This window comes from Tenebrio molitor, chromosome 2 (genome assembly GCF_963966145.1).
Source record: "Tenebrio molitor chromosome 2, icTenMoli1.1, whole genome shotgun sequence".
In the NCBI taxonomy this organism is placed as follows: domain Eukaryota; kingdom Metazoa; phylum Arthropoda; class Insecta; order Coleoptera; family Tenebrionidae; genus Tenebrio; species Tenebrio molitor.
In genome coordinates, this window is record NC_091047.1 from 1,643,821 (window position 1) to 1,670,573 (window position 26,753).

General features: G+C 51.3%; 4 protein-coding genes and 1 long non-coding RNA gene across 7 annotated transcripts; 2 read left to right on the forward strand and 3 right to left on the reverse strand.

Moving 5' to 3' along the window:
- Positions 1-16: 16 nt before the first annotated feature.
- LOC138123608 (transmembrane protein 179) lies at positions 17-1,400 on the forward strand. The gene is made up of 3 exons (XM_069038375.1): positions 17-444; positions 495-638; positions 692-1,400. The coding sequence occupies exons 1-3, from the start codon at positions 335-337 to the stop codon at positions 1,146-1,148; spliced, it is 711 nt and encodes a 236-aa protein (XP_068894476.1). The 5' UTR covers positions 17-334; the 3' UTR covers positions 1,149-1,400.
- Positions 1,349-6,249, reverse strand: LOC138123603 (zinc finger protein OZF-like). Of its 3 annotated transcripts, none has more exons than XM_069038371.1 (3): positions 5,925-6,249; positions 5,482-5,875; positions 1,349-2,247 (listed from the first exon to the last, which is right to left on the reverse strand). In XM_069038371.1, exons 2-3 carry the CDS (start codon positions 5,865-5,867, stop codon positions 1,392-1,394), a joined length of 1,242 nt encoding a protein of 413 aa, XP_068894472.1. In that variant the 5' UTR covers positions 5,868-5,875; positions 5,925-6,249; the 3' UTR covers positions 1,349-1,391. The 3 variants fall into 3 exon arrangements, with proteins under 3 accessions (XP_068894472.1, XP_068894471.1, XP_068894470.1); XM_069038370.1 differs by lacking the exon at positions 1,349-2,247 and adding an exon at positions 2,349-3,606; XM_069038369.1 differs by lacking the exon at positions 1,349-2,247 and adding an exon at positions 3,881-5,215 and having other exon boundaries at positions 5,925-6,247.
- A 63-nt stretch (positions 6,250-6,312) lies between these two features.
- LOC138123610 (uncharacterized) lies at positions 6,313-6,854 on the forward strand. Its single transcript, XR_011156861.1, has 2 exons — positions 6,313-6,628; positions 6,685-6,854. It is a non-coding gene; the product is annotated as an uncharacterized lncRNA (long non-coding RNA).
- Positions 6,855-8,197: 1,343 nt separating this feature from the next.
- On the reverse strand, positions 8,198-10,390 carry LOC138123602 (zinc finger protein 79-like). Its single transcript, XM_069038368.1, has 3 exons — positions 10,242-10,390; positions 9,823-10,192; positions 8,198-9,560 (listed from the first exon to the last, which is right to left on the reverse strand). The coding sequence occupies exons 2-3, from the start codon at positions 10,182-10,184 to the stop codon at positions 8,363-8,365; spliced, it is 1,560 nt and encodes a 519-aa protein (XP_068894469.1). The 5' UTR covers positions 10,185-10,192; positions 10,242-10,390; the 3' UTR covers positions 8,198-8,362.
- Positions 10,391-10,412: 22 nt separating this feature from the next.
- Positions 10,413-26,711, reverse strand: Bruce (BIR repeat containing ubiquitin-conjugating enzyme). The gene is made up of 22 exons (XM_069038376.1): positions 26,462-26,711; positions 26,228-26,409; positions 26,043-26,168; positions 25,756-25,991; positions 24,906-25,354; positions 23,728-24,852; positions 22,400-23,672; positions 21,720-22,348; positions 21,515-21,670; positions 21,061-21,461; positions 19,909-21,009; positions 19,495-19,812; positions 18,420-19,442; positions 17,869-18,366; positions 17,395-17,812; positions 17,117-17,342; positions 14,726-17,061; positions 13,149-13,358; positions 12,884-13,096; positions 12,083-12,767; positions 11,790-12,034; positions 10,413-11,738 (listed from the first exon to the last, which is right to left on the reverse strand). Exons 1-22 carry the CDS (start codon positions 26,658-26,660, stop codon positions 10,744-10,746), a joined length of 13,044 nt encoding a protein of 4,347 aa, XP_068894477.1. The 5' UTR covers positions 26,661-26,711; the 3' UTR covers positions 10,413-10,743.
- Between the last annotated feature and the right edge of the window lie 42 nt (positions 26,712-26,753).

Genomic DNA, 26,753 nt, shown 5'->3' on the forward strand with positions numbered 1-26,753 from the left:
TAGTTATTTGCGGTTGGCAACATACAATGGATCGATCAAATCACGACCTGCTACATAGTCTGATTAAAGCTTTGCCAAGCAAAATAAACCAGTGACAACATTTTTATCAGACAATTGATACAGCTGTCAGTTCGTATTACATAAAGTGCAGATAATAAAATTAGGGAAAATACTCGTTTTGTTCTAAAATTGCAGTCGCCATTGTGGTTATTGGTCATTTAGCACTCTGCCGGGCAGGTTGTCTATGGTTTTAATTTGACACATTCGTGACATGTTAACGTCAAATCTTGACCGAATGTTTTTTACGTTGTAAATAAACACACAAAACAAAGTGATGGCTCTGAGCAACATCGTTTTGATAAGCCAGATCGCGGGCTACGTGATCGCGTTCATATTGTCGTTGTGCATAGTGGTCCCCATGAGCCTCCACCAAGACGAATTCAGGTTAGTCGCAATTTAATCGAGACAAAGCGCCAACCGTGATCCGCTTGCAGGGGCCACTGTCTGCTCTTTTCGACCGGAGAGTGGCAAGAAGCCGACGGCCAGCTCAAAGTGGACTGGGCGTCGCAGTGCTACTGCAACTACACGATTTTCGTGGGCGTCGTCTTGTGCCTCGTCTCCATCGTGCAAATCTATCGGTAAGCGCCACCTCCCCGCTCACCTGCAGCGCGCCTAACCCCTCCCGTTTCAGCCTGTCCGTGTTTCTGTACAAAGGCACGGACAGCAGCTTCCTGTCGGCGTTCTTTGACGTCCTCACGGGAATAATCCTGTGCGGCATGACCATCATAGCCGCCCTGATGATCACGCTGGGTTTCATGGTCTGGTGCCAGAACGTGACGCTGCGGTTTCCGTCGTGCGAGCTGGCGGCCGGACAGGCGATCGACAAACAGGACGGCATCAACACGGCGAATTTCTACATCGAGCTGGGCACGGCCCAGTTCGGCGTGTGGGGCTCTTTCGCGACGTGGGTGGGGCTGTCGGTGTTCGCGCTGCTGAAGCTGTGCCGCTACCACCAGCTGGAGAACATCCGCGTGTCGATGTACCGGGAGCGACAGAGATTAATCAACGAGAACGCGGGCTCGCCGGGGAGCTCGCTGGGGCGCGAGTCCACAAACAGTCAGGATACTACGGCCACGGCTGCCGAGTGATTAGTCTCCGGACTCTTCAAGTACCCTTATTTCTTAGTTTACGCGATTATCCACATTTCACTTCTAATACACAATACTCTGTACAGGCTAGTTGGGGTCAGCTGAGTAGGGCTTCAGACCAAAGTAGGGTATCGACGTCGATTATTATATTGTGATATAGCAAGGGGGTTCCCCGCTTTTCCGGTTTTAATTTAGGAACATACTGTCACATTATTTATTATTAAATGAATAATTATATTGTTTTTAGGAAAAGCCGTGTTGCTTCCATTTGTGCTCCCGCAGCTCCTTCGCCCTCCCCACCACCTCCTCGCAGACGTCGCACTTGCGATGCTTGGTGCTCTCGTGCCTCCTCAGCACGTTCAGCTGGATAAACTTCTCGGGGCAGCGTCGGCACTGGAAGGGCTTCTCGTTCGAGTGCCTCCGCAGGTGCTCCTTCAGGTAGTTCGACCTGGCGAAGCTGACCCCGCACGGCCGACACTCGTACTTCCTGTCGTTCGTGTGGCTGACCTCGTGGTACTTCAGCCCGCTGTGGCAGCGAAACTTTCTGTCGCACTGGCCGCACTCGTACGGTTTTTCCCCCGAGTGCAGCCGCTCGTGCTCCTTCAGCGTCTTCTTGTTCGCGAACGTCTTGTCGCAGACCTGGCACACCGACGGCCTGTCGTGCCGGCTCTTGTGGTTCTCCAGAGCCGCCTTCCTGGAGAACTTCGTCCCGCAGACGTCGCACCCGAACCTGGACGAGTTCGAGTGCTCGTTTTTGTGGTTGTGGAGTTGCAGTTTGGAGGGGAACTGGCGGTCGCAGTTGGCAAAGTCGCACGCGACGTACGTCTGGGACGGGTTCGGGGAGGGCTCGTGGCAGGTCAAGTGAGTGTCGAGTTTGAATTTGGTGTTGTAGCTGTTGCAGCAGATGGGACAGAAGTTGTCGGAGATGTGGGTCTTGAGGTGGCTGAGGTAGTTCGCTCTGGAGCTGAGAGATTTTTCGCAGATTTCGCAGGTGGGGTTTTCGGTCGCGGTTTGCGCTTCTTCCACCACCGCCTTATCTTCCTTGTCTTGGGTGATTTGTTCGAACAGCGCCAATATATTACCGTGGGCCGGGTTCGATCTGCAAAAACAAACATGGGATGGGTGTCGGCTCAAAACAGGGACTTTTGGACGATTCAGGTAAAAAGAAAATCAACTTCCGGTGGCCCCACAGGAAACAGGTTAACCAACAAATTTCTTCTTTATTCAGTCTTAACTTCGTTCTCTACCAACACAACCAGATTAATATCGTCAGAACAGGCGACACTTCTTTTTTTCTTTCGAGATTCTTCCTCCACAAAATTTCCCCGTTCCTCCCTAGTTCACGGAATCCTCGACCTTCGATATCCTCTTGTGTATCTTCTTGTGCACCTTCAGGTACCTCTCCTGGCTGAAGACCGAGCCGCACTCGTTGCAGACGCACTCGCTCATCTTCTCGTGTATCCTGAGGTGCCTCGTGAGGTCGTGCCTCAGCCTGAAGGCGGCCTTGCACTTGTGGCAGGCGTGCGGTCTGTGCCCCGTGTGCAGCCAGCTGTGCACCTTCAAGTCCTGCGCCCTCCTGAACTTCTTGCCGCAGTTGCTGCACTGGAACCTGTACAGGTCCGAGTGGAACATCTTGTGGACGTGCAGCGACGCCTTTTGCTTGAAGCACTTGCCGCAGACGTCGCACACGAAAGGCCTGTTGTTGGTGTGGATGTTCATGTGTTCGTCGCGCGTCGCCCTCGCCGTGAACGTCTTCTTGCAGACTTCGCAGCTGAAGTTCTTCACTCCGTTGTGGAAGGCGTCGATGTGCCGCGTCAGCCCGTTCGACATCCTGAAGCTCTTGCCGCAGATGTGGCAGAAGTACGCTCTGACCCCCGTGTGTATCGTTCTGTGGCGCATCAAGTTGTACGACTGGGCGAAGACCCGTTGGCAGAAGTCGCACCTGTAGAAGGGTTTGCCGTCGGGGCCGCGCCCGCGACACCGCGCCAGCACCTCCAGGTTGCTCCGTCGCGAGCTGCGCTCTTCCTGCCGGACCACCTGGTCGGAGTGCATGCGCACCTTGTGCTTTTCCATGTCGTACTTCCGCGTGAAGCCTTTGTCGCAGACGTCGCAAAAGAACTGTGCCACGATTTCGTTGTTTTTACGACGGTGTCGCTTCTGCTTGGCTCGGTGCACCTGCTCGGCGTGCTTTTTCAACTGGGTGCGAGTGTCGAACGTCAGGTCGCATTCCGTGCAAGATTTCGTCGCCAAATCGGCGACCTGATCGAATTTTGGCGCCGCTTCTGGATGGCAACTGATTTTGTGGCGCTTCAAGTCGCGCACTCTGCTCAGAGTTTTTTTACAGATATCACAGAAGCCTTTGGGGTCTGCTTGCGGGCGCGCCTCCGGTTTCTTGTTCTCGTCGCTCCGCAGGGGCGAAAAGGCTAATTCGGCGTCGCATTTTATTCCGTCTTTCGATCTGAAAAAACGGACAGGGCTTGTATTGCACGTGACGAGGGGTGAGGAATCGGGTGCTGGCTACGATGATTCGAACTCTTTTCGCCACCATCATAACCACCAGGACAACGAATGTGGTGCTTTGGGGAGTGATTTTCCAATGAAATTAAGCCAAATCTTACCGAAACTGTCATAAAAACGTCGCGCAAAACTTTTTCAAAATGACATTCGAGCGATCACGTCCTGCGCTTAATTTCACTGGGCAACGGCACCATCTATCTACTTGTGTCAATGTAAGCGTCTATTTTATTACAATAAATTACAATAAACTTGCTTCCGCTCGATAAAACAATCTCGTCGAGCTGCCAGCTCGCAGGAATGTAAAAACAAAACAAAAAAACACATCGACAAAAACATGTAACTAAGTAAGTACCAAGCAACCATCGATTACGCAACCCCCATATCACAAGCCCCGCTAAGCCACCAACGTGTGATTCGACTTGGTGTGGTTCCTCAAGTACCGCTTCTGCCTGAAACTGAACCCGCACACGGTGCACACCCACGGCTTCTCGTCGGAATGTATGAGTCTGTGCCTCTTCAGTTCATACTTGATACGGAAGCACCTGCCGCAAATATCACATTTATAGGGTTTCTCGCCGGTGTGGCGCGTGATGTGCAACAGGAGGGGCGGTTTGGTGCGGAACCCCTGGTTGCAGTAGCTGCACTTGAACGGAAAGTAGTTTTTGTGCGACCTCTTGTGGACAAAAAGCGAAGCTTTCTGCTTGAACGATTTGCCGCACAAGTCGCACACGTAGGGCCGCTCGTTCGTGTGGATCCTGCGGTGCTCCTCGACGTTGCGCCTCGTCGCGAACATGCGGCCGCACAGGTCGCACGGGAATTTTTTGATGCCCTCGTGCGTCTCGCGCAGGTGGCGCACCAGCCCCTGCGACACGCGGAACTGCTTGCCGCACAGATCGCACACGTAGGGCCGCTCCCCCGTGTGGATCCGCATGTGCCAGATGTAGGTGTAGGGCGAGTGGAGGTTCTTGCCGCACTCTTTGCAGTTGTAGTAGATGCGGCCGTCGACCACCACTTTGGCGGCGCTGATCAGTCCCTGATCGATCTTGGTGTTTTTGCGCTTTTCCTTTTTGACGCCCTGCTCGGTGACGTTCACCGCCATTTGCTTGGGCAGGTGCTGGATGTACGACTTGTCGTACTCTTTGCCGTGCTCGATCTTGACGTGGTCTATGATGGCGCGCCGCATGAAAAAGATGGCGGGACAGTACTGACAGCCGAAGTACGGTTTCTCCTCCTCGCCGTCGGACTTGAAGCCCACCGACTCGTCGAAATTCTTCAGGACGGCGCTCTTGTTGTCCTCATCGGTCAAAATCTGGTCGTTTTCGATGTCGATCTTGTACTCGGGGTTGTCGACCAGTTCGGGGTCGATCAGGTGTTGCTCGATGTCGGAAATGTACGTGTCCAGAGGGGCGGAAGTGTCTTGGGGGGTGTAGCACGCGATCAGGTCTTGTTTTTTCTTCTTTTTGGGGGATTTTGGCGATTTTTTTGCGTCTTGGCTCGGCGAGGTTTGGCCGAAATCATTCAGACTTGTGGCGATGGCCTTGGACTCGATCCTGCCAACATACAAACGGAACGATCAGTGTAAGGGCAATTCACAAGTCTGGATGATTTCGGCCGCTGTGGCGCCACCAATGTTGCAAATTTGACTTACACTGCAGGACACAACAGACATCTGATATTCAAATGTTTTTCACCCTGACAACCAGGTGATCCAACCTCTCGACAAAAAAAACGTCGTTTATAATTTCAGTTTCCATTGTGTCATGTTCTGTACTGTACTCTACCCTGCACCCGCTACACCTACTGGCTAAATCGTTACCCGTCATTGTCATCGCTGGGTGGGTTGGCGACGCTGTCATAGACCACATCTTCGATCATCTGCTTGTCAGTGATGAACTGCGAGCTGCGGAACCTCCGGTCGGTCTCCACGCTGGTCAAGACCAGCTCGTGCCAGGCCAGGATCGTCGAGGCGCAATTCCAGCAGCACTGCAGGGGCAGCTCGTCAGAAACTGCCACCTTAACAGGCAGGTACAGGTTGATCTTGTTGGAGAGATCATTGCCCACGCCCTCCTCGCTGAAGATGCCGATGAGGCGCTCGTTCTGACTCGCACACAGCCGGCAGATCGTGTGAATTCCTATTATTTCGATTTCTTCGTGGTCTATGCCGAGTTCGGAGGCGAGCTGGAGGTGGTCTTTGTTGTCCATTCTGGGGGCTACAAGATGGGTTCGAGGCGGGTCAGAGATTTTTGTAAGAGTACTTACTCGGGATTAGGTAAGGTTAAGTGAAATGTTTTGGTTTAGGCCGGTGGAATTTTGCAGTGTGAATTTGGTCCCCGAAGCACGAAATACACCATCGCATCCGGCGTCATCAATCGATTCAAGATGGCGACTGGTGACGCAGGACGGGCAACTTGGTGCGAAAAAGTCCCAGATTAAAACAAAATTATTTTTCGTAAATCACATTTGTGTCTTAACAGTAAATTTAAATGAAAGAAAAACTGGTAGGTAACCACTTTTCTGATCATCAGTCACGCTGTTCTTTACAATATAAAAATTATATTACAATTTTGACAACCACGTAATGACAGATTTGACTGGTTAAAATACCGAAAACTGGGGAATTTGTATTGTCTAAATTTTGGTAAATTGTTGATCTATTTCGCGTGGAATTCGCACATCTCTTTCACCACCTTGTCCGTGTCAATTTCTTGATTTCATTCGTTACGTTTTTGTATCATGGTTCGTTACTCTCAAATCCGTTTACCGAGCTGCTGTCCATCTTCTCTCTGGCTGTTTCAGCTGCTGGAAGATTTTCTTGAAACTGTCTACGTTCGCGGTGGTCGCCGTTCTGGATATCCTCTTTTCCGTGATGTCGCTCTCTAAATCCTTAATCCGCAAGTAGCGCAATAATCTCGTGTCATTTTAAATAAAAATGCATACAATAATTTCCTTAAAACACAAACAAGGTAACCCAAAAATGAAAACTACAATATATGAGTTGAAATATCCTTTATTTTTGAAGAGCCGTCTGTTATAATTGCAAACTTGATCAGCACTTCTTGAGCGTAGTTACACCATTTGGGAACGGAGGTCTGTAATTAGAATTACGTAGTCTCACTATTCAAAATTGTCTTCGCATTATATTCGTCGCCTCTAAAACCCAAACGTTAAGACCATAAAAAATAAAATAAATTAACATTAAACAATTTCGAACCAGGTTTTGTGAACTTGAACAACCAATAACACAATGCTTATTATTACCTATGTAGTTATTACTGACCATAGTAATTTATTTTTCCTGAAACAGTCAAAAAAAACCAAAATTGACGCTAGAAAGTTGATCTTTACCTGATTACATGTCGTCTCAAGTTAAAAAAAATTCAGTGAGTGCGAATTATGAGACAAAAAACACCAGTATTTTTCAATTGTTTGATTGGCAAAAGACTCAGTCATTCTTGATCACGCTGTACATGTAAAATGTAATGTGGGTAATAAATCTTGTACTACTGTGGCCGCAGCATCGGCTACTTTGTAAGAAACGTCATTTTCTTCTTGGACCATGTCTAGTTTTTTATTTATCAAAACACCGCAGCCCAAAATATAAAAAATAAACTGCAAACTGCACCAAATAAAAACTAATAACACTGCTTGTTTATAAATAAATAGTTATTTGTAAGTACAACTAGTTATGAAAGTCATACTTTTTTTCACGAATTTGCAGATCAAGCAAATAAGTAAAAAAAGAGACTTTCATAACCTGTTGTACACACTATTTTTTTTGCATAGGTATCGGTTTTTTGTTCGACACTGTCAGAATTTGAGAATTTTCTCATGTGTGAACGGATTTTGATAAATGTCACAACTTGTCAAAACGAAACGTCAAGCTATTTTTAAAGATTTTCAACGATTTGTAGCTTTTACGGGGTTTTAAATAAACAACTATTAACGAGATAACTAGTGAATTGAGACTTGAAAAGCAGGATGCAATTATTGACAATTGAAAGTTTTCAAACGTGACTATGACTATGTTTTCTTTATTCCCAAATTGAGTTTATTGTGCGACCAGGATAAATAAAATCACTAATGGCGCTACCTTAACACGTAGTGTGTTGATCTCACATACAGTCTATTTTTTAATTAAATTTAGGGAATTTAATGATATCTATTGGCTATACCAGCCAACGTCTGTCATTTTTAATGTCCTTGAAAGTACGCAAACTCCCAGCTAAAATTTGAACGTGTTATTAAAAATGCCTCGCAAAGGAAGACAATTATTAAACTCTCAAGTTAGTTGTTATTAACTCTATTAACATGCTGCGCTTCTAATATCTCTAATAACCTCAATTTTTATCTGATGAGATTTTTCACCCTATGTCAAGAGTAAAAGTGTACAATGCTGTCAGCTCTATTTTGGGTGTAAATTGCGGTGTTGTGGTTCTTTGATTAAAAAATAAACTATATATGTATGTTGATCTAGTGACCTTAAATTTGACTGGACAACGGCGCCATCTATCTACTTGTGTGTCAATGTAAGCTCTGATGTAAGCGTCTATTTTATTACGATAAATTACAATAAACTTGCTTCCGCTCGATTAAACAACTCGTCAAGCTACCACGTGAAAAAAAAAACACATCGATTTAAACATGTAAGTAAGCACCAAGCGACCATCGATTACGCAACCCACATATCACAAGCCCCGCTAAGCCACCGACGTGTGAATCGACTTGGTGTGGTTCCTCAAGTACCGCTTCTGCCTGAAACTGAGCCCGCACAGGTTGCACACCCACGGTTTCTCGTCGGAATGTATGAGTTTGTGCCTCTTCAGTTCGTACTTGATGCGGAAGTACCTGTTGCAAATATCACATTTGTAAGGTTTCTCGCCAGTGTGGCGCGTGATGTGCAGCTCGAGGTTCTGCTTGGTGCGGAACCCCTGATTGCAGTAGCTGCACTTGAACGGGAAGTCGTTCTTGTGCGACCTCTTGTGGATGAAAAGAGAAGCTTTCTGTTTGAAAGACTTGCCGCACAGGTCGCACACGTAGGGCCGCTCGTTCGTGTGGATCCTGCGGTGCTCCTCGACGTTGCGCCTCGTCGCGAACATGCGGCCACATAGGTCGCACGGGAATTTTTTGATGCCCTCGTGCGTCTCACGCAGGTGGCACACCAGCCCCGGCGCCACGCGGAACTGCTTGCCGCACAGGTTGCACACGTGGGGCCGCTCCCCCGTGTGGATCCGCATGTGCCAGGTGTAGGTGTGGGGCGAGTGGAGGTTCTTGCCGCACTCTTTGCAGTTGTAGTAGATGCGGCCGTCGACCACCACTTTGGCGGCGTTGATCACATCCTGGTCGATCCTGGTGTTCTTGCGCTTCTTCTTCTTGACGCACGGTTCGGTCACGTCCACCGCCATCTGCTTGGGCAGGTGCTGGACGTCCGATTTGTCGTACTCTTTGCCGTGCTCGATCTTGACGTGGTCTATGATGGCGCACCGCATGAAAAAGATGGCGGGACAGTACTGACAGCCGAAATTAGGTTTCTCCTGCTCGCCGTCGGCCTTGAAGCTCACCGACTCGTCGAAACTCTTCAGGACGCCGCTCTTGTTATCCTCATCAGTCAATATCTGGTCGTTTTCGATGTCGATCTTGTACTCGGGACTGTCGATCTTGTAGTCAGAATTGTCGATCTTGTACTCGGGGTTGTCGACCAGTTCGGGGTCGATAAGGTGTTGTTCGATGTCGGAAATGTACGTGTCCAGAGGGGCGGAGGTTTCTTGGGGGGTGTAGCACGCGATCAGGTCTTGTTTTTTCTTCTTTTTGGGGGATTTTGGCGGTTTTTTTGCGTCTTGGCTCGGCGAGGTTTGGCTGAAATCATTCAGACTTGTGGCGATGGCCTTGGACTCGATCCTGCCAACATACAAACAGAACTATCAGTGGGCAATTCACAAGTCTGGATGATTTCGGCCGCTGTGGCGCCACCAATGTTGCAAATTTGACTTACACTGCAGGACACAACAGACATCTGATATTCAAATGTTTTTCACCCTGACAGCCAGGTGATCCAACCTCTCGGCAAAAAAACGTTGTTTGTAATTTCAGTTGTCCATTGTGTCATGTTCTGTACTGTACTCTACCTTGCACCCGCTACACCTACTGGCTAAATCGTTACCCGTCAATGTGGTCGCTGGGTGGGTTGGCGACGTTGTCATAGACCACATTTTCGATGATGTGCTTCTCAGTGGTGAACTGCAAGTTGCGAAACCTCCGGTCGGTCTCCACGCTGGTCAAGACCAGCTCGTGCCAGGCCAAGATCGTCGAGGCGCAATTCAAGCAGCATTGCAGGGGCAGCTCGTCTAAAACTGCCACCTTGACCGGCAGGTACAGATTGATCTTGTTGGAGAGATCATTGCCCACGCCCTCCTCGCTGAAGATGCCGATGAAGCGCTCGTCCTGACTCGCACACAGCCGGCAGATCGTGTGAATTTCTTTCATTTCGATTTTGGGGACGAGCTGGAGGTCTTTGTTGTCCATTTCGAGGGCTACAAAATGCGTTCGAGATGGGTCAGAGATTTTCGTAAGAGTACTCACTCGGGATCAGGTTAAGGTTAAGTGAAATGTTTTGGTTTAGGCCGGTGGAATTTTTCAGTGTGAATTTGGTCCCCGAAGCACGAAATACACCATCGCATCCGGCGTCATCAATCGATTCAAGATGGCGACTGGTGACGCAGGACGGGCAACTTTGGGCGAAAAAGTCCCAGATTAAAACAAAATTATTTTTTATTCATCTTAAATCACATTTGTGTCTTAACAGTAAATTTAAATGAAAGAAATTTACAAAGTCATAATACAAAATAAATTTTTACACGAGGATCACTGTAAAAAATCACTTTATGACACAAGAAAAACTGGTAACCACTTTTCTGATCGTCAGTCATGCTGTTCTTTACAATATAAAAATTATAATACAATTACAACCACGTAATGACAGATTTGACTGGTTAAAATACCGAAAACTGGGGAATTTGTAAAAACGTATTGTCTAAATTTTGGTAAAAAAAACCCAGGAGGATAAATGCAAACAATTGTGGATCTATGTCGCGTCGAATTCGCACATCTCCTTCACCATCTTCTCCATATCGATGTCCGTGTCGATCTCTTGACTTCGTTCGTTACTCTCAAATCCGTTGACCGAGCTGCTGTCCATCTTGGGCGGGGCCGCCTCCTCCTCGGTCACCCCCTCCGGCGGTTTCAGCTTCAGCAGCTGTTCCTTCAGCTGCTGGAAGATCTTCTTGAAACTGTCTACGTTCGCGGTGGGCGATCTCTTGTTCGCCGTCCTGGATATCCTCTTTTCCGTGATGTCGCTCTCTAAATCCTTAATCCAACCTTCTACTTGCGCTATAATCTCGTGTCGTTTTAAATAAAAATGCGTATGAATAATTTCCTTAAAACACAAACAAGGGTTTAAAATTTGTTCCAACATGGCCCACCTGACCGTCGCCTGACAAATGTTAGCGTTATACTCCCTGGAACTCTGCGTCCCAGCCGGGGTCCCGCGGGACCTCTCGTACCCTGGTTCGTTAAAATACGGTTCTGGCACTAGGATCAGACTCTGGATCGACACCAGCACTTGCAGGAAACTGGAAGTCTGGGCGTTCCACTTCTCTTCGGGCCTTCCGTGCCACGTGTTCAACACCGACAGACAAACCTTGCCGTCGTTATATAAATTCGGATTAAACCTAATCGTGTGATGTCCGGTCGTCTCCAAGTTGATCATCATGGGGGACAAGGGGTAATCAGGCGGGAAAAAGACATCCAATTCGAAACAACCGTTCGCGTACGGAGTGTCCGACGGTCCTGTTATCAACACCTTCATCACGTCCAGCCTCGACGTGTCGTAACGAACGAACACCGAACTGCTGTAGCTGAGGGGCAGACTCGTCGACAGCGTCACCGCCTCCTGCGCTATCCTCTTCACCCTGGCGGGATGCGACTGCTCCCCCGTGCTCTTGGCGTTGCTCTCGAAATGGTGCGACACCACGAACTTCAAACCGCCCTCGGGCAACTCCGTGATCATCTCGTGAGAACCTGCAACCCAAAATCAGAAACCGAACCGACCGCCGCACGAAACGAACGCACCGAATTGGAGATTTTTCATGATCTTCAAATACTTCTCCTCCAACGAGGCGAACATGAGGCGATCCATCGAGCTGTCCCCCTCGCTGTCGTGGTCGGAATCGGTGAGACCGCTCGTCACCTTGGACACCAGATTGGCCGTGTCCTGGATGTCGGGCATCAACGTGGCGAGCCCCTCGCCTTGTTCCAGCTCCTCCAGCTGCTCCCGCAACTTCGTCTTGAACTTGGCGTTGGTCTTCGTGTTGATTCTGGAAAAATGACGTCAGTGTTGCCAACGTCAAAGCCGTCATTCGTACCTCAATTTGGACGCGTACGTGTCCACGCAGGTCTTCATGTTTTTCAGCAGCGAACTGATCGACGGCTCGTTGATCCGCGACTTTTGCGGCAGCAGCAGATCCACCAGCTGCGAGCTCGTCGCCAGCGCCCTCAGCAGCTGCAACGCCGCCCTGTACAGCGGTATGTGCCTGGCCATGTCCAAGACCGAGTCGTTCCTGAGGTACGAACTGAGCGCCGGCAGCAGCGAACTGTTCGCCAGGAGGTCGTGAAAAGTCGGCGGCAGCACGTCCTCCATCAACTCGTCGGCGGCTTCTCCGTTCGGGCTGACGTAACTCGCGAGGACTTGCAAGAGGACCGTGACGTGCTCTTCTTCGCTGCGCTGCTTCAACAGGGCCTGCTCCACGTTCCAGCTCTGTTGGGTGGAGCCCGTGCCGAAGCCGGTGCCTTTCGCCCAGTACAGCTGCGACCTGTCCTCTTTCCCTTTGGAATCCTTCGGGCCGTCTTTGTCGTTGTTGTTTTGCGTCTGGTGAGTGAAGATTCCCAGACAGGCCAGGAGCAAGTGGACGACGCCAGTGTTGATGCTGATGCGGCGCAGAAGGCGACCGTCGTCCGTGCTCAACGGCGTCACATCGTACAGCTTTCTGAGCACCTCGAAAGGCAAAGTGGGGAGCGAGTCGGCGATGGGCGATTGGAAAATGTCGCCACCTGGAGAAAGCCAAGCCTCGTCAAGTACAAAAAAATAAATCCAACAGTCTCGGACTGAAAGGCCAAATTCACGCCCAGCTCAGAATGAAGATGTCACTTCGCAGCGCCGAACTCACCTTCGCCGTCGTCGGTCACGCCCAACACCAGTCTCAACAGGCAGAGCGCCTTCTTCATGTCCTTCAAGAGGACCTCGGCGTAACCTGGCAGTCTCAAGAACAACCCGAAGGCGGTGAGAGAGTGAGCTGGAACGTTGGAGATGAGCCCCGACGACTTCGACGGTGAACTGGTGCCGACCGTTTCCTCGACGTCTTCGTAGATGTCGTCGCAATCTGAACAAAACCGTCGATAAACCTGCACGAAATGGACAAATTGACGCTTTACCCTCCACTTTGATCCACTCGGAGTCCGACTGTTCGGACGTCGACTTCTCCTTGGGTGGCGGCCGCACCGCCTCCGGATACACGGTGGGCAGATGCCGCGCCAGCAGCGCCAACCCGCCCATCGAACTGAACACTTGTAAGGCACTACTGAAGGGTTGTTGCTGGTACATACTAGAATCTACATCACTAGTTTCGCTTTTTTTATCACCATCTGAAAACCGACAATGTAATAATGGTATATTAAAATATAAGTTGCAGAAGACATCTATTCAAGCACGAATTTGACAAATGAGTGCTTGAAGGATCTTCTGCAACGAATCTTTTATACTATTTTTTCTATTTTGCCCCTTTATATCATTTTATAAATAAAGATAAAAAATTTAAAAGTAGGGAATTTTGCGGTGGTTGGTGACATTTTTTGTGGTATAATTTTAGCCGGCTGTGAAAAAAATTAATTGAAAACGTCAGATTTTTTTTTATTTTCGCATTTGACATTTGAAAATGAATGCTGAAGAAAGTTTATCACTGACGCCGCCGCAAATTAGGCAAATTGCACAAAAGACGTTAGAAAATTTACTACCGGAGAAGTCCAAATCCCAGAAAGAAAATTAAACGTTTTGTTGATTGTTATTTATTAATTTGCTTTGTTTTCTGCGAGATTTATTTTTTGACGTCTGTCAGTTGACACTTCACGCTACCAACATCAATACAGTAAATTTTACTATAGTAAATTCAAAAAACTCCTGGACTGTCAAAATTAAATTTTAACTAAAATGCTTGTTTTGACTGTACTTAGGTATAAAAAATGTCGTTAGAGTGTACCCACGTCAAAATCTAGTTACAAAATATGTTTAGGTTATGTGCTCCTTTTTAATTATTGGGCTAAAAAGGTTTTGAAGCGAAATGCAGAAACTAAAAGAACTGGAGCAATTTCATCAAGTTTATAAAAAACACAAAGAAAAACAGAAGGTGACACACGACAAACTGAAAACAGATAACAAACTAAACAACCAAAATTGAAAATCGCTTCCCATACCTTATCTGAGTCAGAATCCGCTAAAGACAGTTATATTGTGGGTGGAACATCTTTAATATCCACATAGTTAACCAGTCAGCTTTAATTAGGTTTTCATTTTCATGATGCAAGATGCTATTTCTCCACAGTTTTATTAAAATCAGAAGGTATGGCTTTATAATATAATAATTTCGTCTCTTCTCTTGCGCCAATAGAACCACCCTTTGATCGTTTTGTACTTTCCATTTCAACCTTTTTACAACACATACTTAAATAATTTTGCAATTTATTTGACAATGTCAATTTAAACAAATGAATAGTTTGAAAAATCAAAAAATCATAGATACTGACCAGGCAATATGAAAATAACTAAATAGTGATTTAACCAACCTAACAACTGCAATTTTGATTTTGACAGTCCAGATGTTTTTTGAATGGACTTTGATCACGCCAACGACCTATTAAAGCAGTAAAGCACTCAAATGACGTCATTTGGGTGCTAGAATAGACTGATTCTAGACGCAAAATAGAAAAAAAGCATATCCATCCCCCTCCCGACTCACTTTTGTTCTGACAGACGACCAGATGGACGCACGGCCAGTCGGGCGTCGTCCCCTTCGACTCGATCAACCTCAACAGCTGTCCCAAATTCAAGTTGAGCGGCAGAGGCTGTTCCGAAAACGACTCGCACTTGATCAACCGCCCCCCGATGACGTCACCGGTGTTCAGATTCTCCGTGGCGGTGTATCGCTTCTTCTTCGACTGCGGCGTCGCCGTGATTTGGTTCTTGGCGTCTTTGGCACGTTTATCTTTGGCAGTAACACCGGCGGCCATGCTCAGATCCGAGTCTTCGGGGAACCACCCCTTGAAGAGATCCTTCTTGGTGAGGAGCGTGCGCTTGGTGGATGTGGTCGGCTCCATCTTGTAGGTCGTGTTGAAGTAGATGTGCTGCTCGAGGATGTCGGCCAAGGTGGTGTTGGTGCTCAGGTAGAGCAGCGCCCTGTTGTAGGTCTGCTTGAAGGCCGGGTGCACCGGCAGGTACGCCTGGGTCAGCTTCACGCTCTTGTACAGGGTCTCGTCGGCCTTGATGCTCACGGGAATCTTCTCGTTCTCGAGGAGCAGCTGCAAGGTGAGGCGGCGCATGAAACCCGAAATGCCGTTGCTCTGCAGGTCGATCACTTTGCAGAGGACGTTGGCGAGGCGCGCTTGGTTGGTGGGGTGGCACAGACAACACTTCGACAAGAACTTCACGCAGACCTCTTCGAGTTGCGCGTGAGCCTCCGACTGTAAATTCGACTTCTTCACGAACGGTTTCTTGCACAACCAGTTGAGCAACTCGAGCCAGAAAGACGAACCGTCCGACGAGCCCAACCAGTCGCGCATCGTCTTTTCGTCGCTCACGTCCGTGAAGAACTTCAAGATGGCGGTCACGTTCTCCAGCTTGGCCATCGGAACGGAATTGTCTTCGTTCGACGTGCAGAACTCGAATATGGCACTGTTCAGGATTTTCGGGAGTCCCGAATCAAGCAACTGTTGAATGGCGGACGGCGACCGGCTCACTAGCGCCACCGTCTCGAGTTGTTCGTTTGACAGACTCAATTTTGACAGCTCGCCCATCACGAGATGGCCGTACCATTCCGAATCGAGCTCGAACGTTTGCTTGTTGTCGTCGGTCATGCTCTCCGAGTCTTTGCGGTCGTCGGAGATCGAGGCGCCGTGATCGGTGGACAGATTCGGAACTAAAACTCCTATCCTCTGCAGCAAGACGGGGAACAATTCGGGTCTGATGTAGCACAGACTGCACAACAAAGAATCGAGAGAGTACTTGAGGGCGATGTTGTTCTCGACGCGCGTCTTCAGGGTGTAAATGGTGTCGAAGAAGTCCAGAGTGATCATGGAGGGTAGGTCGTAGCTGACTCTGGCCTGATTGGCCGACCAGAGGATCGACGCTATGCTGGAGATGTAGGCGGGGTTGCACCCTTGAGTGTTTCCGGTCTCCATGGCTTCGAGAGCGACGTTTTGCAACCACTCGAGCATCATCCCCACCCTGTAGGGGGTGTCGGCGTCCTGGTGCTCGCAGATCTGGTAGAGCAACTCGCACGCCGACTGATATCCAGTTGCGTTGATCAACAACCGATCCTGCCAAGCGTTGTCGGCGAAATTCAACGGCTCAATAATACTAGATCTGCTGTTCAACAATATTTTAATGGCGTCGTTGCCGTTCTCCAGGTTGTGGAGGCTCAACTCCCTCAAAACTTTCTCCAGACAAGGTAAATAGATGGGAAGAACGTGCGACGGCACCAGGAGCAACTCGCAACAAGTGCTCAACAGTCTGGGAACTGCCGAAGCGCACGATATCACTTGTCTCGTCAGGTCTTGATCGGTGGGTAGGGTAAAGCAGTGGTGCAGCAACCTCAACCACCCCAGACTATGTCTGCAGTGGGATTCGTCTTCGATGGAGTCGGAAAAATTTTGATTGGTGCCGCCCCCGAAAGCCAGATTTCCCAAGAGACGGATCTGGGAGAGACCGATATTGTTGGCGTCTCTGGGTCTGTACAAACGGATCAAGACGCAGTTGACCACCTCGGGGACGGGGAGGTGCAGACGTATGAAGACCATGCCGCTGGTGGGGAGCGGCGGGCAGACGGGGACGAGGCGAGAGGGGCCGTTGGCGGAGACTTCCAAGGCCACGGCTGAGGGACAGGTGGCTAGAGCGCTCAAGTGGGGTTGGAGGTGGACCTCGCGCAATAAAATGGCGCTGGGGAGTTGGAGGGTGAGTTCGGTGTGCGCCTCGTCGGGGTAAAAGTGGTAGCTCCACTGCGGCGTGCGGGCGCGGCGATGGGTGGCGGCGGTGCCTTGGATGAGCACCTCGGCGGGTTGGGCGGTCCCCGAGGGGCAACTAAAACAGTCCCAACAAATAAACAAACAAAAAACAAAAAATCGAAGGGCCGTACCTGATCGTGCAACAGGGGGCAAAGTTCACCAACGACAGTTTATTCTCGATCGTCGCCTGCTGCAGTTTCCTCGACGCCGACGCCGACGCGATCGCCGTGTTGGCATCGGAACTGGGGTTGATGCCGCTGAAGTGCTGCATCACTATGGAGATGGTCCCCAACTTGGATATCGTGTTGGGCGTGTTGCTGCTCGTCACGAAACTCCTCCCCAAAATCTCGATTCCACCTAGGATGGGACAAATTAGCTTTTCGTAACGGAGGCGACGGTCGACACTCACCGACGCTCAGGAAATTCCTGATGGCATCCTCCGTGTTCAGCACTTGGAGTATGAACCACAGAAGGGGCTCGCTCAGTTGGGGGGCGTGAGATAGAAACTGCCACAGAGGCGGCAGCACGAGCTTCTTGTCGGAGGTCCTCTTCGCCAGCAGCGCCAGCACGTGAAAGACGGCGTCGCCGACGTTGCTAGGTTCGCTCAGATTCGAAAACGCCGTTTTTTGAGAGACGTTGGCCAACATGCACAGCGAGGACGACTTGCAGGCGGCCAGAGACTGGCAGAGTCGGATGATGCTGGGGTAGTGGTTGAGGACCACGTCGGCGAAGTTCTCGCCGCGGTTGCGCATCGAGTCCTGGTGGATCTGCTCGGCTTTGCTCTCGTCCGTTTGGGACGTCGCCGAAGGCTCCACGTCCATGGCTTCCTTCAACAAAAAAAAAAATTCGTCAACGTTCCCCGCAAATCACGGGGGGTGCTTACGGGCTGGTCGCTGTTGCTCTGTCTGAACTGCGTCTGCACCAGCTTCCCCAAAAACTTGAGCAACCTCAAGAACAGAACGTCGGTGGAGACCTGCAGGTCCATCTTGATCGGATCGGACCCCATGACGCACGCGAAGATCTCGTTGAACGTCGTCGTGACGACGTTGTGTTTCTCCCCGATGTTGATGCACTTGATCTTGTCCACGTTGATGAAATACGAGTGGACCAAGACTCCCGTGCTCTCGAAGATGCTCATGGCGATGGTCATGTCGGCGTTGGAGTAGTCCACGTCCAACATCGACTTCAACAGCTTGCACTGCACGTCCAACGGTCCTTGCCTCAGAGCGATCGGTCCCGATGGCTGCACCAGCTGGTAAACGATCTTAAGCAGCAGCGTCTTCAGCAACTTGCCCGTCTTGCTCCTGGGACTCTCCACGTAGCACCTCATCAACAACCGGTCGAGGAAGTCGTTCAAGGCCTTGCACAGAGACGGTCCCGCCTGGAAACGTCACGCACGAAGTTAACCCTCCAGCTCTGGACAAGAACACTCACCAAAACCTTGTCGATGAACGTGAGTCCGGTCCCGGACAACAACCTCATGAAGATCTGGACGAAATCCGGGTGGTTGACGATGCAGGAGGCCATCCCGTGCGAGTCCGCCCAGTACATGCTCGCGTCGCTGGAGTTGTTGCTGTTGCAGACGAGCGTCAACGTCTGCAGGGCCACGCACCAGGTGATCAGCGACAGGCCCGGGGCCCAAGCTATGGCCGCGATGAGCGACTTGACGGCGCCCTCTTTGAGGACGATCTGGGGGACCGCCGACGGGTCGAACCTGTCGTCCTTGTAGGGACAATTCAACGTGAGCCACAGCTGCAGGATGTGCTCTATGTTGGACGAGTCCTGCATCTGCAGGTTCTCGAACAACGAGTCGAAGCACCGGGTCAACATGGAGGTGTTGCCCAGGAGCGACTCCGGCTGGAAGGGTAGCACGACGGTGGGCCACGGCGCCAGAGCGTCTTCGCTCTCTTCGGCGACGATCGGCGCGTTCACGCTCTGCAACAACCCGTGCGTGTTCTTGTTGATCAACTTCCTGAGCGATATCTCGGCGGCGGCGTCGACGCTCAAGTCCAATCGCGAGTCCAACGCCACCGAATTCGTCGTGTGGGCGTAGTTGTTCGGCTTGGGCGGCTTCTTCGACGACTCCTTGTCCAAGAACCCGTCAACGATCTCCTCCAGATCCGAATCGTCCGACTCGTACACCGACGGCAGTTGGTTGTTGTTGTTGCCGGGCTTCATGGGCACGGGGATGACGGGTTCCGGCACGAAGGTCTCGTCGTCGGTGAATTCGCACAAATTCGCAACGTCCGAGAGGAAATCGTTGGTCGCCCAACTGGTGGAAGCGCCGCTTTCGCTGTCCACTTCGTTCTCCATCACGTCCTGGAGGAGGCAGGCGAGGGCGTGGGGCGCCCACGGGATCTTCGACGACAGACAGAACCTGATCAGGTTGAGCAGCTGCTCCTGGTTCATCAGCTGTCCCAGTTTGATTTTTGCCATGCTGACCAGCCGCGCCATCACCTGAAAAAGCTAGTTGAGAGACCTGGTGCACGCGCCGAAGAGTGCCGCTGACCTTGAAAGAGATGAGCAGCATGTCGGCGCTGCTCGAATGGTCCATCGAGAGGACCAAAGTCAGGAGACCTTTGGCGACGGCCAGACAGTGGGTGACGTCGATGTGCTGCGGCATCTTCTTCTCGTTGGGCTTCTCGACCACGGGCTCGGACACGGTCTCTTTCAACTTCTTCGCCGCTAGGGGACTACTCTCCGCCGACGAGTTCTTCATGTCCATGAATTTGTACTTCACCTTCTTCATCAAGAACTGCTGGGTCTTGAGGGCGGCGTCCAGCTTGGAAGTCAAACAAGCCGCGTGATTGGACAGCGTCGACAAAGCCTGGCAAGCAGCAAACACCACGTACAACACCCGACAGCATTTTCGCAACAATTAAAAAGCAACCGACCCAAAACCAGCTCTACTACAAACCTGTACCTGAGCCGAAGTCTGCACCAGCTTCTGCGCCGCGTCCAGGTTGTCGATCTGCTGCTTGTTTATCCTCTTGAAGCACTTCTTCCTGCTTCCGATCTTCGAACTTTCGGCGTTGGCCTTGCCGACGATCTCTCCGAAGACCCAGTCCCACCTGGTGGCCGACTGCAAGCTGCTCTTGCTCAGGTCCAGTTGGAGAGAGAGGTACATCAGGAGCCAGGAGAGGAGCGGCAGGTCGATCGTGACCGCCAGCAGATTCCTGCGATCCCCGTTGATCAAGGGACTGAGCGTCTGCGAGACCACCCTGAGACCGGCGTCGATGACGGCGCTCCTTTCGGGACTGCGCCGGCTCAGATATGCCAGAAGGATGAAAACGCGGTCTTGGGGAAACTTCGCCGTGTTGGACGTGGCAAACATCTCTGTCAGAGTGTCGGCGAGGAAATTTCCCCAGTAGCTCTTCGTCCGGCAGGACTTATCCAAGAAGATGGCGGCGAGAAGTTGCAAACGAGACGCCTGCGACACGCACAACCCTTGGAAGAGCTTGCGGCAGGTGGCCGGGTCGATGTCGATGGTGGTGTCGATCGTCAGGAGCACCTCCAGGAGACCTTCGGCGATGGCTCTCAGTTTGTCGGTCGAGGTGCCCGGGAGGTCTCTCGAGGTCCTCTGCGTGATCGGCGTCCTGTTGATGCTCGCTTCGAGTCTGTTCATCACGTTCCGAACCGTGTTCAACTGTCTCTGGTACGTTATGGACTCCTGGTAAGCCCCGAAGATCTTGGTGTGCTCCGGATTGTTGGTATTGAGCACTTTGTCCCTCATGATGTTCATGTAAGTGGCCAAATGGGAGGCGTTCTTCATGTCGGCGACCAAGAAAGGCCGCAGCAACTCCTTCAGCTTGGAACAGGCCAAGCTGTACCGGCAGCTGATGTCCTCGAACAACTTGGACAATATGGTGAGTTGCTTCTCCAAATCGGTGCAAGCCAAACTCGACGTGCTTTGCGCCAGTTCGGGTGGGACCTCCTCGGGGAGGACCACCACGTGTCCGTAGAAATACCCGGTGGGGATCCTACACCTGGCAGTCGTCATTCCGTAGCGTCCCACCGTCGTGACCTAAATCGAGAATCATGAGCGCCTCGTCTGGGATTACACTACTGCACTCACCTTCATGTAGCGGCAGAGAGGCGGCGGTTGGAGGTCGTTGAGCACCAGGTTTCTGGTGCCGATGTCCGCCGCCACCACCAGTCTGGTGCCGTCCAAGTCCTCGCTCTTCAGCCAGATGTCGATGCTGACCGACACCAGGTCGCTGCAAGATGGCAACAAAATGTCCGTGAGCAGCACCGGCCGTCCAAAATCCAAGGTCACGTATCTCCGCGCTCCCGAGTGCATGCGTTCGACGACTATCACCTGCTGGGGAGGCGTCACCAGCAAGTGCTGCCAGGGTAGATTGTTGGAGCTCGGCGCCGACAGCAGACTCTCCGGTTGCCAGACGTTCTTTACCGTGCTGTTCTTGCTCTCCATGCTCTTCAGATCTTGGTACATGGAATCTGAAACCACACCGGCACCTAGACAACTCGTTTGTCCTTGAATTAAAATCAAAAGAATTCTGGCAACTCACCCAGCTTCTTCAGGAGGTGATTCCCCACGTCCACCGGCAATCCCCCGATGAAGACTTGATAGTTGTCGTCGTCGTTCCACGTGACCGCCCCCGAACTGGTCGCTTCCGTGTTCGACGTCGTCTTGTTGAAATCTTTGCTCGACATCGCCGGACCTTCTGCAAATCGACAGTGCATTATTTGTCGTCGGCACCTCGCGCAACCAACCTTGACCGTGGAACGGCGTCACCGAGAAGGGAATCTCGTTGATGACGATGTTGTTGGAGGCGTCGGCCCTCTCCAAGCGCGTCCCTTCGCTCGCCGAGACGCAGGTGAAGTGCAACGGCTCCGTCTCGATCAGACCCCTGTAGATCTTGGGCGGTGCCAGATTCCTCCACTTCAGCTTGGTCTCGGTGCCCGAGAGCACGTCTTTCGGATTGATGCTCTCCTTGTTGAACGAGTAGTTCTCGAAGAAGTCGGTGTTTTGACTGGTGTTGTCTCCGGCGACCGCCGACGCGTACGTCACGTACGTGCTGCTGCTCTTCGCGTACGGCGGAGGCTCAATATCGAACAGCTCCAGCTCCAGAGGAGTGCCGTACAAGCCGTACCGACTCCTCAACAGCAAATGGTACGGGTTGGTCCTGCTCTCCAACTCTTCGGACATCTTGTTCAACAGCGAAACGCACTTTGCGGCCACGTAGTGAGCGTTCTTCGACGTGACCTTGAGAAGGAGCGAGAAGATCCACTGGAGCCCTCCAGGCGATCTGACTTCGGTGATGGCGGTCAAGATCGACAAGATAGACTTCAAGATGCTGAACTCGAAGTGGGAACGCGATTCGTTCATGTTTTTGGCACCACTAAAAAAAAATCGATTCACCAGGTCCCGGAGACTCGGTCTAGATACTCACTTGCAACACACCTCCACCAGCTTCATGCACTTGTGCGCGATGCTCCTCTCGCCCATGAGAAGACACTGCTGGAGCAGCTTCGCCAGGTTGTACTCGATCACGTAGAGGAACTCCAACTGCTGGTTCGGCACCTCCCCGTTGTTGCTCCTGTTCCGGATCAGCCTGATCGAGGCGAGCCAATTGAGGATGTCCAGCGACAGCGACACCACCTCGTTGGAGGAGTTATTCATCGCGGTCAGCAACAACGACTGGACGAAGGCGTTGGACTCCAGCATCAGGTTCCTCTGGGTCCTCTCGTGGGGGATGTCGGTGTGCTTGGAGGTGTAGACGGTGACGCTCAGTTCGTGGATGCAGTCGCAACCCATGTAGAACTCGTTCTTGTGCGAGGTGCACTGCCCCAGCTTCTCAACGAGCGAGCCGGGAGTCTTGTTGTCGAAGCGCTTGCCCTTGGAGGACGTCGACTTGTTGTTGGAGTCTTCTTTGGAGTAGACGGCGCGGATGTGCAGCAGCAACGTCCTGTTCCGCGACTTGAACAGCTTGGGGCTGGCGAGGGTGACGACGCCACACTGCTCCGACAAGTCCAGGCTGGAGGCGATGTTGACTGGTCCGGCGAGGATGTCGGCGTTGTGCGCCCTCAAGTACTCCTGGCTGATCACCGGGTTGTCGGCCCACTGCTGGAGCATGTCTATGGTGATGGTCTCGTCCACCGCGAACTTGACGTCCTTCTTGTGGCCGATACCGCTCGTGTTCTGTCTCAACAGTGTCACCTCCACGTGAGGCGAACTCGACGACGACTGCAGACTGAAGTGGACGTCCACGTGACCGAGCGACATCGGACTCGGCAACGTGATCTCGAAGATGTGCTCGTCCCACGTGGTAGTGTCGGTTTGCAAGCGCCACGTCTTCGTGTACAGATCACAGTCGGTTTTCAGACTCTGAGGATACCTCCTTTGTCTTTGCGCCTGCTGGATTTCGCTCCAACAGGGAGGAACTACGGCACAATACCCCGCTCTCAGCGGTTCGAACTGGCACAAGGCGTGCAAGCGTTTCAAATCGAACAGAGAGATGATCTCGGGAGGGTCGTGGAAGCACCGCGTCATCTCGCTCCCTTCTAGAGAGTCGGCGGTCTGCGCGGGGTTGGACGTGGTGCCGTCCGTGGCCATCCCGAACAGATCGTCTTCTTCGTGGTCTTCCGACGATTCGTTGTCGGTGTCGTTGAGGGCGTAGAAATGCAGCGAACCCTTCTCCGTCGAGGCGCACAGCCGCTCCAAACCTGAAACAAGACTCTGAGTGCACCGAGTACCTACGAAGTCACCACGGGAGCTTACTGTTGCAATACGCCGCCGAGACGAACTTCTCGCTCTCCAGCTGCGCCATGCAGATGGTCCTCATCGCCGACAACTCCACGATCCTCACAGCCCCGTCGACGCACACCATCACGATGTTCCCCACGACACCGGTCTTGCCGTGTTCGGAGAAGTCCCCCAGCTTGTCTATCAGCGGCAGCATGTTCACCTCCACCGGTTTCTCGTTGTTGTTCAGTTCGCGCACCAACACCGGCTCCTCCACCACCTTCACCATCTTCTGCGAGAAGTCCAGCGAGTACAAGAGCAGCACGCTCTTACCGTCTGACGCGCTCTTCAGCACGACGAGGACGTGGCGGCCGTCTTGCGTGGCGATGATGTCGGAAATGTCCAAGTCTTGGCGGTTCTTGTACTGTCCAGGAATCGACACGCACTGCACTGCCCGGCTGTAATTCAACTTTTTCGCCGTCTTGCTGTTCTTCATTTCGGTGATGTGGTCCGAGATGCTCTTTTCGAACGTCTCCGAGAGGAGACTGCTCAACTGTCCGTTCATGAACGAGTAGTCCTGATTGATGATGAAAGGCTCGGTTTGCGAGGAGTCCGTCTCGGTGATCTGCATGTCGATCGGCAACACCCGCGGTCCCGAGTGTTGCGGCTTGTTGACGAGCATCGGCGGCGGCAGAAACACCTCGTCGCTCTCCCCAGGTATCAGCGTCTTGTAAATCGACGACAGGTGCTCGACGAACACGTCGGGGTGCATCACGTGGTAGCTGCTGTTCTTCTGGTTCTCGTCTTGGGTCGTCTCGTTCTTCGCCGGAGACGGTTCCGGAGCGGTGGTCACTTCCGGAGTTTTGTTCTCGTTGGTCACGTCCTCCTTCTCCTTGCTGTACATGAAATCGTAGACGACCAAGTAGAGACAGCTCGTGCTCGTCGACGTGGTCGGCGCTTCAGTCACGTCCATCGAGTTCTTGTTCTGGTCGTCGAAGGTGTCGATCACGGGATACTGGTACTTCTGGGTGGAGCCGCGACATCTAATCTGGAGGCCGCAAATGATCGTTGGTCGCGTCTTACTGGACGTCGTCTCCGTAGGGCCGTTCTTCTCGCTCACGATCGCCAACGCCGTGATCTTCTTCTCCGCCGGGTACTTCACTACAACAACAAAAAAATGTACGTCGAAATCGTCGCTCGCTCGCCGACCCCACCTTCGTCGATGTCGCTCCACGAGCCCGGCACGCCAAAGTCCTGCGTGTACTTTTCCAAAATGTGGGAATCGAACTGCGTCACGAAGAACGAGTGCGTCCTCGAGATCTTCCCCGAAATGTCGAAAACTGAGATCAGACCTTCGGTGTTGGCAGTCGCCAGGAGGTTGCTCATCGTGCTCGTCCCGAGGATTCTCACGTTGACACCTCGATAGGTGGCGTCTATGGCCGGGTTGGTGGCGTAGGTCACGGACAACGGCACGTTCTGGGTGTACTCCCCCATGACGAAGGGGCAGTTGGGGGAGTGCCGTTCGTGTTCGCTCCAAGGCTCGTCGGTGCGCTCCCAACACACGAGACACACCGTGCAGGTGAAGCACATGGCGCGGTCGTCGCCGGAGGCGTTGGGCTGGTGGTAGAACCCCGCCTGGGCCATCTGATCAGGCAGAGCCCATCTACGACAAAAAACAAATTCATTACCCAAGAGGTCGAAAAAAAATCGCCACCCAAAAAACCAACATAGAAGGAGTTTACAGTTCTTCCATCAAGAAGCAAAAAGTCCAGAAACAAAAACACAAACGAGACATCCAACTGAAATCTACGACGTAAAAGTTTTTGTCAAATTAATAAAAAAAAAAAATTGTGAAATTAGCGAACGACCATTAGTTTTTTATGAACTACTGATGTAAATTAGATTTAAAAAAAAACAACGATCTTTATGACCCACGCTTCACAATGAACAGTAAAACCCCCATAAATCTTTGACGTTGACAGACCGTGATAAGCTTGAAGTGGTTGTGCGCCCTCTGGTGGCACTCGCCGACATTACAAATTTAAAAACCCCGCTGCCACTCACTTGTAGTCCATGTGGGGCCAATGCGAGAACGTCTCCCGTCGTTTAGCTTCGCTTGCCATGGACCTGCGGTCGGAAGCGCTCCCCTGCTCGCCGCTCAGCTCAGACAAGCGTTCTTGCACGGCTGACGCAACACTTAGTTCTGGGGTGTGTTGGTTTTTTAGCAGCAACTCTGAAACGCTGCTTATCGCGGCCGCTTGTAGCATCTCCAGGGGAAGTTGCAGACACACTGTGTTCCACTGGAATGAAAATTAGATAATTGGGGGTTCCCCTGTCCAAATGAGTCATACTTTTTGAGCTTTGATTCCCTTCTTGGACTGTTTCTGAGCGTTCAGAATGACGTCTGTCAACTCGTTTATCACATGTTCAATACCGCTAACGTTAGCTGAGGTCAAGCTTTGTTTCAAGATGATTGCCTGTGCAGAAAAAAAAACAGTCAGTGTGGGTGTTTTTGTGGCGCATTTTTTATTCCTACCTCTGATAACGGCAATTCCAATTTGATTTCTTTTTTTGGGTCTGATACTGGCTTCTGTAGAATACTGTCGAGTAAAAGAACACTGTTGTAGTCTGATCTGACCCCGATGGCTTGTCCATCACAGAACAGCACTCTATCTTGTCCGGGAATGTACTTGCACGTTACTTCGTTTTGGTTTATTGCTGAAAAGGCCCGGATCGTGGCGTCTCTCGCGGACAATGGATTTTTTCTTACCTGAGAGATAGCTGGATTGGAGAACAACACCCGAGTTGACATCCAACACCCTGACGATCCCGCTGTTGGTGCATATTAAAATCACGTTCAAGGTCGGGTGGTAAATGATTTCTTTGATGTCCGTGTCCGCATTTAAGTAACCGTCTTCGTTTAATAACCATGGATCCTCAGCCATTTTGCTAAACACATCTTGCGCCATTGAAAACCACCATTTGTGGAAGTTGAAGTGTCAAATGGCAGGACTGGTCGTTTGTGACAGTTGACAAGTCGGATTTGCGCAGACGTGTTGGCA